General features: G+C 52.8%; 1 protein-coding gene across 3 annotated transcripts in view; it reads right to left on the bottom strand.

The window, feature by feature from the left end:
* Positions 1-13349, bottom strand: part of RBPMS2 (RNA binding protein, mRNA processing factor 2) — a 90302-nt gene that overhangs the window by 46644 nt on the left and 30309 nt on the right. For 2 of the 3 annotated variants that reach the window (XM_033189778.1, XM_033189779.1), the window contains exons 7-8: positions 6457-6526; positions 5175-6293 (exon numbers count right to left, since the gene is read on the bottom strand). In XM_033189778.1, coding sequence (XP_033045669.1) covers positions 6464-6526 — 63 coding nt within the window. In that variant the 3' untranslated portion in view covers positions 5175-6293; positions 6457-6463. Of the gene's footprint in view, positions 1-5174; positions 6294-6456; positions 6527-13349 lie in introns of those variants that run through there. The other variant, XR_004431944.1, reaches the window with a different exon arrangement.

Raw genomic sequence — 13349 nt, 5'->3', positions numbered from 1 at the left:
GATAGCGAATGTATGTATCATAAACTCTGAAGCAGTATATGAATACAACTACTGTCAGAACTCTGAAGCCCTAAATGGCTTGATAAAAAGGCTAGAAGTCCACCTATAATTCCAGCACTTTGGGAGGCTGAGGCTGGTTGATCACTTGAGGTTAGGAGTTCAAGATCAGCCCAGCCAAGATGGCGAAACCCTGTCTCTACTGAAAATACAAAAATCAGCCAGGCATGGTGGCACACACCTATAATTGTAGCTACTCAGGCTCACTGCAACCTCTGCCTCCCAGTTTCAAGTGATTCTCCTGCCTCCGCCTCCCAAGTAGCTGGGACTACAGACATGTGCCACCATACCCGGCTGAGGTGGAGATTGCAGTGAGCTGAGATGATGCCCTGCACTCCAGCCTGGGGAACAGAGTAAGACTGTCTCAAAAAAAAAAAAAAAAAAAAAAAAGCTACAGTTAGAGTCAGTGCCAAAAACTACTAGCTCCAGGGTTTTATGTGTGTTCTAGATTCCTGGGCCCCACCCTGTCCTTCTTTCACCTCCCTCCCAGGTAGAATATGGGGTTAAAAATCTTTCAATGACTACTGATCCATTGAAAAAACAGTCAAGGAGTACGTCAATTGGAATCGATTCAATTTCAGTACTTGTTAAGGATGAAATATTATCTTTTTAACATAACCGCAGGCCAGGTGTGGTGGTTCACACCTGTAATCCCAGCACTTTGGAAGGCCGAGGCAGGCGGATCACTTGAGTCCAGGAGTTCGAGACCAGCCTGGCTAACATGGCGAACCCCATCTCTACTAAAAATCAGGGAGAATCGCTTGAACCTGGGAGGCGGAGGTTGCAGTAGCCAAGATTGCACCACTGTACCCCAGCCTGGGCGACACAGCAAGACTCCATCTCAAAAAAAAAAGAAAGATAAGCATAGGAAACATTTAGGGAGTACCTACTATGTGTTAGGCACATTATTGTGTCATCATTAAAACTCATAACCTTGTGAGGGAAGGAAACAGAGTCACAAAGAAATACACACTCCAAGAGAAGGCACAGGCTTTTCTGGGATGAGACAGCCATTCCTATCTCTTAGGCTCCTCCTACTAAACCGCTGCATTTTCTCTACTACAGGCAGAAATGGAGATGGTTCCATTTCTGGAACCACTGTCTTGGTTCTTACACAAGCTGATAGCCAAATGGATCCTGCATGTCCAACAACCCTAATCACTGGGTTAAAGGCCAGAGACTACCCAAGGCTAGGCTGAGGCTAGATGGGTCACTGAGGGCTTCTCTTTGTCCCTTACTCAGGGAGTAAGACCCAGTGCCCTAGGGAAAGATGGGGTCATATTTAGACCAAGACAGAAGACAAGAAAGTATGGCATGCCAAGAAGAGGTCTGCAGCCAGCATCCCTGAGCTGTAACCACGGCTCTAGCACTGCAGGGAGAGGCTTCCAAGCCTGTGGGGTGAGGTGTCTGCTGCCTGCCTGCCCTGTGGGGTGCTGGACTGGCTGGAAGACAGGAGACACCAGTGGAGCGTGCATTGGCCACTGTCTCCATAACAACAAAGGGCTTGCTTTAGGGCAAACCACTCACCTCTGTGCTTCACATTCTCCATCGTGAATGGGAGAGTTGGGTGGACTCAATCCTCAATGCCAATGTCCGATCCTGGTTTCCTGGGGTCACTTGAAGGGCCCCTCAGAAGAATAGATTTAAGGGGATGGCTGGAAGGTCATGAAGACAATGGCCAAGGGCACCTGACCTCCCTCCAAACTCTTGCAGAGGCTCTCACTCCCTCACCCCAACCAGAGGCCAGGGAGCTGGGGGATGATGTTCAAGGAGGTGGGGGAGGGGGTATAGAATGGACCAGGAGCACATGTCCCTCTCCTGGCTGTGCTGGAAAGTTGTCAGGGCAGTGATCCCATCCAGCCTTGCTCCCCTTGCTCCTGGAGCCCCTCCTCTGCCTGAGAGCAGGTGTTGGGGTGGGGCCTGCACTCCTGCAGCTCCACCTGGGTGGAGGCTGGCAGAGGATGTGAGGCAGGGCAGGCCTGCAGCTGAGTGGGGCGGCTCTGCTCCCTCCTCCTGATACCTTTGCAGGAGTCTTTATCCTCCCATTTTCCACCTTACCCTTTGGTTGTTCCCTTCTGGCACTTTCCCTACTTCCCTCCTCTGATGGACTTAGCCTGGTTTCTCAAGGATATCGCCCTCTGACAAAGAACTCAAGATCCAAAGGCTTTATTCCAGAGCTCGGGAAATGGAGCTCTGCGGGGCACGTGGGGGTTGGGCAGGGTGGGGCGGAATGGTGGGCACGAGGGAGGCACCCCCCCACTCCCGCCCCTAACCCAGAACTCTGGACCCCACGCGGCTTGCACTCTTACCTTGCACTGATCCCCAGGGACATCATGTCAGGCCACACAGCCTGGAACCTAGGAACCTGCCTGGGAAAGCTCCAAGATAAGTCACATCCCTTAAAAACACTGGCCAGGGCTGGGCATAGTGGCTCATGTCTGTAATCCCAGCACTTTGGGAGGCCGAGGCAGGTGGATCACTTGAGCCCAGAAGTTTGAGACCAGCCTGATCAACATGGTGAAACCCCTGGGTCAATACAAAAAATACAAAAATTAACCAGGCACGGTGGTGTGTGCCTGTGGTCCCAGCTACTACTCTGGAGGCTAAGGTGGGAGGTTCAACTGAGCCCAGGAGGCAGAGGTTGCAGTGAACCATGATCACACCACCACACTCCAGCGTGGGTGACAGAGACACCCTGTCTCCAGAAAAAAAAAAGAAAAAGAAAAATGCTGGCTAGGTAGCAGCACCCAAGGATGGTCGTCAGGATGACAAGCACCATCTCTGTTGCAAGGAGAGCTGGCTCTGGCCAGGGCACAGGGGCAACAGGGGCTTCCCAGTGGCTCACAAGCATCTGTTTAGTACTGGCCTCACTTGTGTGCTTACAGGGAGGGGGTGGGGGTTACATGGAAAGACAGCCTCTCCTGCCAATGATGGGGGGATTTCATCACTGCTGGGAAGGGACCCCACACCAAAAGAACCCTGGTGGGGGCTGGGCACAGTGGCTCACGCCTGTAATCCTAGCACTTTGGGAGGCCAAGGCAGGCAGATCATGAGGTCAGGAGTTCAAGACCAGCCAGGCCAACATGATGAAACCCCGTCTCTACCAAAAATACAAAAATTAGCTGAGTGTGGTGGTGCATGCCTGTAATCCCAGCTACTCGGGAGGCTGAGGCAGGAGCATGGCTTGAACCCGGGAAGCAGAGGTTGCGGTGAGCCGAGATCGCGCCACTGCACTCCAGCCTGGGCGACAGTGAGACTCCATCATCCATGGGTGGGAGAGGTGGGGGGAAGAAACCTGGTGGTTCCTAGATGCCTAACTGCCTTTCAGAAGAGAAGGAACACTTTCAACTGTGATCAGGACTCAACACCTCTGGGGGGAACGAGCTGCTTTCTGGAAAGAGCAGGACAGGGAATCAGGACACAGATGCTTCTGACCTCAGCCAGGAAGCCCTGATCTACTGAAGGCTCCCCAACCCAAGTTCAGTCTAAACGTGACTGTCCACTAGGCCTTTCTGCAGAGGCCCTACGCTGAGAAAAGCCCCCAGTCCGGCTGAGAGCGCCCTCTGGAATGGCTGCAGGGCTCCTCCTTCCCTGGCTCCTCCTCCTCTCAGACCCAGGCCTGGGCCCTGCTGGCTAAAGCGTGAAGGAGGCCCCCTAGAGAAGCCGCAGGCACAGGGGCCTATAAATTATAGAGCAGCTTTCTTAGCCCCTCTCAGAAAGGCCCAGGCACCTTCACTAAATAATTCACCACCTCAGGAAGACCCACTGGTTCTTGACACAGATGAAGTAGGTCAGCCCTGGGTGGCCCTGGGTGGGGGCTGTAGGGCTCAGAGCAGCTTCCCCACTGGCACAGGCAGGGGCTGAAGGCTGGGCGGCCTTGCCAGCTGGTCCGACACTGAAGCGAGGCAAGGGGCACAGCGTGGCAGACGAGTAACCCCAGACTCCTCCAGGCATGAACACAGCCACCCTCTGAGGTCCAGGCAACTCACCCACAGCCACCCAGGGTTACCTACAGGGCCTGGTCCTGGACAGGTTCCTCCTCCTCCTCCCTCACAACACCTGGGTCGCCAGCAGTGACAGCTTAGACCCAAGCCAACCCGTGGTGCAGGACTGGGATTCAGGAGATGGGGGTAAGGCGGGGAGCGGTCACCTGAGCAGCAAGTGAGGAAGTGACCACAGCCAGCCACAGCCACTTTAGTTTTGCTCAGAGCAAGGCTGGAGCAACACCTGTTTTGGGAGGGGGGGGGTTCCAGGGCCCCTGCTGTCCTCCCTTTCCAGGCACAGCTTTGGGTCTGAGGTGGGGTGGGGTGCAGGGCAGCTCTTCCAGGAACGAATGAAAAAACAAACAGTTAAACCCTGAGTTCAGCGCACCAGTCCTCCAGTAAGAGCTGGAAAGGATTTCAAACCACCTCTTCACAGACAAGGAACCAAAGACCCTAAGTCACAAAAGGGAAGCCTGAGGGCCACGGCAGGCATTCCTGACACCTGGCCCAGGCCAGCCTGGGCTCTTAGCACTGCACAGTTTCCCTGAGCCTCACACCCATTTGCTCCTGCTCCAGGAATCAGAGTTGCAGCCCATAGACTACAGGGTGGATAAGGTTAATCCCTTCTGGCGAAGATTCCAGGTCCTAGCCTTCCCTCCAGTAACAGCCTCACAAGAGGCAAGCCAAGGGCAGATACCACCTGGCAAAGCCCAAGAGCCCAAACCTCAGTCCTCTTCTATTAGAGCAAGGCTCGAAAAGACCACAGGCCGTAAATGGTTAAGCCAAGTAGATTACTGCGCCCCAGAAAAGGAAGGTCCCACCTGGGAGCCTGCTCTGGGTGCAGGGAGTCTCTCCCTACCCTGCCAGCCTGGAAACTGAGGAAGTGAAGCCACAGCTGCCGGGTCCTTAGGCAAGTCACTTTCCCTAGGACTTTGTTTCTCCAGCTTACAAACAGAGAGGCCAGAGAGGCTAAGCGAGCTCCAAGGTCCTCCCCCGCCACCTTTACAGTCACAAGCCAGCTGCCAGCAGGCCAGGCCCACTTCACTTCCTTCCCCCGACTCCACGTCTCTCTGGCTCTGCCTTCCCAATGGCAGTCTGCGTCCACGGAAGGGGGAAGCAAAGGCCAGAGAGCAGTCATTTTGATTTTGTTTTATTTTGCATTTCATATATTATCCAGTTTCACATTCTCACAGGATCAGCAATGACAACAGCCGCCTCATCTCCCAAGTCTGAAATGGCCAGACAGTCACAGCTGCGGCTGACGGTAAAGCACTGATATGCTCAAAACAAAAAACATTGCACAGTGTTTCCTTCATTTCATTTTCTTAAACAAATGCCTGACACAAAGGCGTACTGCTGAAGAATGGAAACGCTTTTCTTCTTCATGCCTCAAACTAAACATTAAACTTATCTGACAGGGCGAACGAGGTCGCTTTAATAATTAATGGTACACACATGAAAAATCCTTTATGATGCATAAATATTTTGTTACACAGGGTACAAAAATACTTCTCACGTTTTGGTTGGTTTTGAGGTTTAGAAAGAATGAGGAGCAGTGGCAGGCAGGGTGCGCTGTGGAGAGGTGAACAGAACGGGCAGAGAGGGCTTTCTTACAACTGTTGGCCCATCCGAGAAGAAGACAGGAGCGGAGGAGTCCAGTGTGAAATGAAAAAGCAAACCCCATCTATCTGTTGGGTGGAGGTGGGAGCCGAGCCCGGAAGCGTGTGGGGCCACGGGGCTTGGGCCTCCCTGAAGCGGGGTGGGTGTAGGGGTGGGGCGAGGAGAGAGGGGCCAGGCAGGATGAACCACTGGGAGCCAGGACCTGTCGCTATGGTGACAGTGTGAGAATAAACTGTACACTCACATATACACAAGTGTAAGTGTCTTAATTCATGCCAGAAAACATGCAAAATTAAACGCCTCGCTTCCTCAAGGGGGAGCTACAGAGGCAAGTTTGGGCGGGAGGTCAGGCCTGGCCAGGTCCCAGTGAGGTCTCCGAGCTGGATCTGGGTGCCCCAGCGAGAAGGTCCCCAAATCCTCCTGGGAGGCATTGGAGAAAGGCTTGAGGGTGCAGAACAAGATGAGGAAAAGGAGGGAGGGGAAGAGGAAGCAGTCCACTGAGTCAGGCTTAGGATTCACAGTCTCTGGAGGGCAGCAGCAGCTCTGTACAGGCCGCCCGGGGGCAGTGGGAACTCAGGGTGCCTGTCCCAGCACCACCATAGATTCCCAGAACCACCTCCCTGGTGACCAGACCTGGAGGGAGGGAGAGAGGCGGCCGTGAGCAGAGGCGTGGGACTAGAGCTAAAGCCAGGCCTGCTCTGGGCTCGGCTAAGCTCTTGAGACCCGGGCAGAGGGAGGAACCACGGCCCTGCAGGGAGCAGGACACTTGTCCTGGGCCTCTGGGGCCAACACTTACTGAAGAACTAACAGAACTGACGGTACTTCCATCCTTGCTGGGTGGTGTCAGAGGAAGGGTACCAGCGCACCTGCAAGAGAAGCCAGTGTCAGGAGCCAGCTGTGCATCCCTTCCCTCAACGAGAAGCTCGGTAACCATGGCTGTCGGTATCTCCGTTGGAGTCCTGGTTCTGTCACTGACTGGCTGGCAGACATCGGGCCAGTTACTTACCTTTAAGCATCAGTTTCTCTATCCGGAAAGTGGCAGTGCATTGCCTGATGTGCCTCCTCTGCAGGACACGGGTTCTAGCGAAAGAAGGTCACACAGGCATCTCATACCCCAATAAGCCCAATCCAAATGGGCCACTATACTGGCAGGAGCCCTGGCAGCTGAGGGCAGTGGTGTCAGCAACCTACCCTTCCCCTTTACTGACACAGCATGGAATTACTAATTCCACGGAGGAGGAGGAAGAGAATGAGCCTCGTACATTTGTGTTTAACTTCTTTGGGTCTCAGTGTCCTCATCTAGCTATAGGACAGAAATGATGAAGACACGAGTGGTTGTGAGGATCAGGTAAGACAGGATGCAAAGACAGAGTAAGGCCAGGTGCAGTGGCACACACCTGTAATCCCAACACTTTGGGAAGCTGAGGTGGGAGGATCACATGGGATCAAGAGTTCAAGACCAGCCTGGGCAACGTAGTGAGACACTGTCTCTATTAAAACAAGGCCAGGCGTGGTGGCTCATGCCTGTAATCCCAGCACTTTGGGAGGTCGAGGGAGGCGGACCACCTGAGGTCAGGAGTTCAAGACCAGCCTGACCAATATGGAGAAACCCAGTCTCTACTAAAAATACAAAATTAGGCCAGGCTCGGTGGCTCACGCCTGTAATCCCAGCACTTTGGGAGGCCAAGGCAGGTGGATCACAAGGTCAGGAGATCGAGACCATCCTGGATAACACAGTGAAACCCCGTCTCTACTAAAAATACAAAAAAATTAGCCAGGCGAGGTGGCAGGCGCCTGAAGTCCCAGCTATTCAGGAGGCTGAGGCAGGAGAATGGCATGAACCCGGGACATGGAGGTTGTAGCAAGCTGAGATTGCACCACTGCACTCCAGCCTGGGCGACAGAGTAAGACTCCATCTCAAAAAGAAAACAACAACAACAACAAAAATACAAAATTGGCCGGGCATGGTGGTGCATGCCTGTAATCCCAGCTACTCGGGAGGCTGAGGCAGGACAATCGCTTGAACCCGGGAGGCAGAGGTTGCGGCGAGCCAAGATCACACCATAGCACTCCTGCCTGGGCAATAAGGGCAAAACTCCGTCTCAAAAAAAAAAAAAAAAAAAAAAAACGTCCATGTGGACCCTAAGGGGTAAGGACTCTCTAACATCTGTCCATCTGTCCTGATTCTTCTGAGAAGCCATGGATGAGACCCAGCTGAGGCTCCCCTATTTTGACCTTCCCTCCCCACTGTGCCATGCCCTCCATCACAAGCTAGAAGTCTATAACGTCAGGGGGGTGGCAGCTATCTGAGCTCATCCTCACCAGTGCCTGGAAGCTGCCTAAACCCTGGCACTTGCCAGAAGGCCCCACAGAGCAGTAGCCCCAAAGCTGGGTTCCCAGAGACTCGTCAAGAAAATGACACATTCCTAGGGGCCGGGCGCGGTGGCTCAAGCCTGTAATCCCAGCACTGTGGGAGGCCGAGACGGGCGGATCACAAGGTCAGGAGATCGAGACCATCCTGGCTAACACGGTGAAACCCTGTCTCTACTTAAAAATACAAAAACTAGCCGGGCGAGGTGACGGGCGCCTGTAGTCCCAGCTACTCGGGAGGCTGAGGCAGGAGAATGGTGTAAACCCGGGAGGCGGAGCTTGCAGTGAGCTGAGATCCGGCCACTGCACTCCAGCCTGGGCGACAGAGCAAGACTCCATCTCAAACAAAAAAAAAAAGAAAATGACACATTCCCTCCTCCCGTGGGCCAGTCATCTGGAAGGCAAGTATGCTGACTGCCAAGACCGCAGGGAAGGCCGCCTGCCCCAGTTATGCACGGTGAAGCATGTCTGTCCCAGCCTGACCCAGGACAGGGAGAAGGGGGTGGGGGTGGGGGTGGGGGGACAGGACAACACAGGACCTTGAGTTGGGGTTGGGGGATGAGCATCCAGGGAGGGGAGCTGGAGTCCCCTCAGGAAGGGAAGGGGCAGCACATGAGCATGTGGTAGGAAAGGAGTAGAAGCTGGGTCTGCAGACAGCTCCCTTGAGGTTGGAGCAGGCAGACCCAGTTACCCACTTGGCTGCTGGAAACTCCTGCTTCCTGGGTAAGCCATGCCAGGCCATCTGGGGGCTGATGGAAGCTTCCTAAGAACCTGTTCCTATCCCCGCCGAATTCTAGGTGCTGTTTTGTACACCGCAGAATTCCAGCCACCACATCCTCCCAGGAGCTCAGCAGGAAGTTAGACGCCTGGCTGGACACTAGCACTTATTCCACAAGAGGACACACGAGGAAACCAGCAATGCTGCTACCAGAGAAGCCAGCGGCTGGCACCAGCTCAGGGAGCCCCTTAGTGGGCCCTGACCACTGCCCTTCATGTAGCCTCCAGCTGGCGCAGCCCCACAACAAGGGAAGTCCCTGACAGGCTGGGTGTCCCACAGGGCTGGACAAGGGGACAACATGGATGACAGAGTGAAAAGAGCTCAGGAGGCCTGCAACCCACCTGCTTTCACCACTGGCCAGCGGAGGCCCTGAATGACTGCTTAAGGCCGCCCTCAGCAAATCTGCTGGACCCTGCCCTACACTCTTGCTACAAGGTGCTCGGACTCCTGCTTCTCAAGCAGCGACTTTCCCTCCAGCTTGAGGGACTCCTTGGGGAGAAAGTAGAGGAAAGCTCCCATATTTGGGCCTGGGACAGCTGTGCCACTGAAGCAGACAGAATGCATTTAGAAGGGCTGCTTGGCCGGGCGCGGTGGCTCAAGCCTGTAATCCCAGCACTTTGGGAGGCCGAGACGGGCGGATCACAAGGTCAGGAGATCGAGACCATCCTGGCTAATACGGTGAAACCCCGTCTCTACTAAAGAATACAAAAAACTAGCCGGGCGACGAGGCGGGCGCCTGTAGTCCCAGCTACTTGGGAGGCGGAGGCAGGAGAATGGCATGAACCTGGAAGGCGGATGGCGTGAACCTGGGAGGCGGAGCTTGCAGTGAGCTGAGATCCGGCCACCGCACTACAGCCTGGGTGACAGAGCCAGACTCCGTCTCAAAAAAAAAAAAAAAAAAAAAAGAAGGCTGCTTTTCTACTTCCTTTGGTTGCCTGGCATAGACCAGTGGCCTGGGTCCTCTAGAAGCCACACAGTCCCTTCCTAGAGCTCTTCTTTCTGCTCCAGCTCCGAACAGGAGAACTGCCGGGGGACCAGGCCAGCAAGACAGGGCACCCACAGTGTCCTTTCAGGGCCTCCAGTTGTGTCCAGGGGGAGAGGCGGCTCCTGAGAGTCCACCCTACAGGCTCCAAGAGGGCTGCTTCAAAACAAAGAGCGGAGGATGCAAACTCAGCCCTCTCTCAGATCCTGGGACCGACCAGTTGAGAAGATGCACCAGAAAGCAAGAAACGGGATGAACCTACATAAGAATAAATATAAGGCCAGGTGCGCCAGCTCACGCCTGTAATCCCAGCACTCTAGGAGGCAGAGGTGGGCGGATCTCTTGAGCCTTGAGACCAGCATGGCCAATATGATGAAACCCTGTCTCTGCAAAAAATACAAGAATTAGCTGGGCTTGGTAGCACACACCTGTAATCCCAGCAATTCAGGAGGCTGAGGCAGGAGGATTGTGCTTGAGCCCAGGAGGCAGAGGTTGCAAAGAGCGAAGATCATGCCACTGCACTCTAGCCTGGGCAATGGAGTGAGACTCTGTCTCAAAAAAAAAAAAAAGTAACTGAAAAAAGAAAAACAAAAAAAAGATACAAACAACCAAAACTATGGAAGCCTCACTCATCTGAAATTAAAACAATATTTAACCCAGATTGGTAAGTCTACACTTTGACCTTGTCATAGTTCTAGGAATTTATCATAAAGAAAACAAAACAATGGCCGGGCACGGTGGCTCATGCCTGTAATCCCAGCACTTTGGGAGGCTGAGGAGGGCAGATCACCTGAGATCGGGAGTTCGAGACCAGCCTGATCAACATGGAGAAACTCCGTCCCTACTAAAACTACAAAATGAGCCGGGTGTGGTGGCACATGCCTGTAATCCCAGCTACTAGGGAGGCTGAGGCAGGAGAATTGCTTGAACCTGGGAGGCAAAGGTTGCTGTGAGTCAAGATAGTGCCACTGCACTCTAACCTGGGCAACAAGAGTGAAACTCTGTCTCAAAAAAAAAAAAGAAAAAGAAAAAGGAAAAAACAAAACAGAAGAGGTGCCCAGAGAAGTACGCACAAGGATATCCATTGTTGTATAGCTATCAGTAAGCAAAAACTGTACAAACAAACCAACTTACCATCTACAGGGAGCTGGACACATTCGTACAATGGTATACTAGCCAGGCACCCAAAATGCAGAGCTACACTTACTAATATTTTCTTAAGTCCTCATATTTAAGTTTTTTTTTTTGAGATAGAGTCTTGCTCTGTCACCCAGGCTGGAGTGCAGTGGCACTATCTTGGCTCACTGCAACCGCTGCCTCCTGGGTTCAAGCAATTCTTCTGCCTCAGCCTCCCGAGTAGCTGGGATTACAGGTGCCCGCTACCACGCCCAGCTAATTTTTGTATTTTTGTAGAGACGGGGTTTCACCTTGTTGGCCGGGCTGGTCTTGACCTCCTGACCTCACGTGATCTCCCCACCTCAGCCTCCCAAAGTACTGGGATTACAGGTGTGAGCCACTGCACCTGGCCCTAATATTTAAGTTTTTAAAAGATTATGTATTATAGTTTTTCTAAGATTCATACCTATAGATTTACTTACACACCTGCTCCAAACTACCTACCAAACTGAAGAATTAAAAGTACAGGTTTTCTGGGGATTGGATAAGCCAAAGGGAAGAGAACAAAACTGCCTATTTTTTTCCATAAATGCAGATATGCTAATACAATAATAGCTACTGCTCATGAAGCACTTCCACTGTGACCAATGCTGTTCTAGGTAGATAACATATACTAAGTTCATTTAATCCTCATAAAAACCCTATGAAGTAGATGCTATTATCATCTCCATTATACAGATAAGAAAATAGAGGCAAGGGAGTTTATGTAACCTTAAGGTCACTGGTAAATGGCTGAACCAGTTTAAGGGGGAGAAAAAGCCATAGAAGACCCACATATCCTCAGTTTGGAATGGAAAATGAAATCCAGTCTGGGAGGACCCTGGGATGCAATAGGACACTGAGAACCCCTGCTTTTTTAGGCCACCATCTTTCTATGCTGAACCCCATTGGGCCTGCCATCCACAGTTGCTTTTGTGCCTCACCCTCTTAAAAGGGAAGATTCCGTCAGGAGGGTCAGAAGGCCAGACAAGGTGGCCTCCTGCCAAGACAGAGCAGGACCGAACAACCTCCAGGACCCCTCCTGCAGGTCTGGTCTCCGTAGCTACGCAGCTGTGGGCTCAGGCTGGGCTACTGGCAAAGGGCATGCAGCTGGGGTAGAGGTACTTGTTCTCATCCCCTTGTCTTTTAGCTGCTACCTTCTCCTGAAGTCACCTCCTTGCCCCCAGGCACAGAAAAACTCAGTCCTATTGGTCCTTTGGGTTCAGAACAATCCACTCAAGCTCAACAGTGTCCATACTTCCTTTATTTATTTTTATTTTTATTTTATTTATTCATTTTTTTGAGATGGAGTCTCACTCTGCCGCCCAGGCTGGAGTGCAGTGGCATGATCTCGGCTCACTGCAAGCTCCACCTCCCAGGTTCACGCCATTCTCCTGCCTCTCAGCCTCCCGAGTAGCTGGGATTATAGGCGCCTGCCACCACATCTGTCTAATTTTTTGGATTTTTAGTAGAGACAGGGTATCACCATGTTAGCCAGGATGGTCTCGATCTCCTGACCTCGTGATCTGCCCTCCTCGGCCTCCCAAAGCACTGGGATTACAGGCATGAGCCACCGCACCCGGCCCATATTTCCTTTATTTAGACACTATTATCCCCCATCTCTGGGGCAGCACTGTCAGGGGGCAAGCAGTGGGGCTATTGGAAGGAAAATAATAAAATGTTCTTAGTTGGCGAACAGTAAAACAACCCGTTTTACTATTGAGGAAATGGGTGCCCAGAGAGTCTGAGTAGCAAGGACAGAACTAATGATTCCCTGGTCTAATCTTTTCCCATTAGCCCGCCTCCCCAAAAATGCCACTATCCTTTGGGGTGGGTGGCTTGTATCCCAGTCCCCGTCCAAGGAAGGCCAGAAGGCAGGAACTCAGGCACGAAGAGGCCTCCAGCCTCAGAGAGGACCCAAGGGGACCCAGACAATAATGATATTAAGTAACAATCACGACCATCTGCACTTGCACAGCACTCCCTCCACGCCATCATGCGACTCCACGCCATCATGTGACTCCACGCCATCATGTGAACAACACACCTATCAAGTAGGCATTATCATCACCATTTTACAGAAACAGAGACAGTGGGTAACGTGCCCAACGTCCCACAGCTGTTGAGAACCAGGATTTAGGCCAGAGTTGGACAGGTGCAGAGTGTGGACGGGGTGGGAGAAAACTGGGAGGGAAGCCAACAGGAGGAAGGAAGCCCTATGGCGTGGAGCTCAGGGCGAGAGAGCACTGCCACCCCCAGCTGGCTGGGAAGAGGTGCCCTCTCTGATTCATTTGACAAACTCATTGTCCCTGGCTCCCAACCTCTGTCACAGCCTAGCAACTCAGAGGATGGGGCAGAACCTCTCCACCTGACCTAGTCTATCCCTCTCATTTTACAGATGGGG

Source organism: Trachypithecus francoisi, unplaced genomic scaffold, assembly GCF_009764315.1.
Source record: "Trachypithecus francoisi isolate TF-2019V2 unplaced genomic scaffold, Tfra_2.0 Lachesis_group3, whole genome shotgun sequence".
Classification (NCBI taxonomy): Eukaryota; Metazoa; Chordata; class Mammalia; order Primates; family Cercopithecidae; genus Trachypithecus; species Trachypithecus francoisi.
This window is presented reverse-complemented; position numbering and strand designations above follow the sequence as displayed.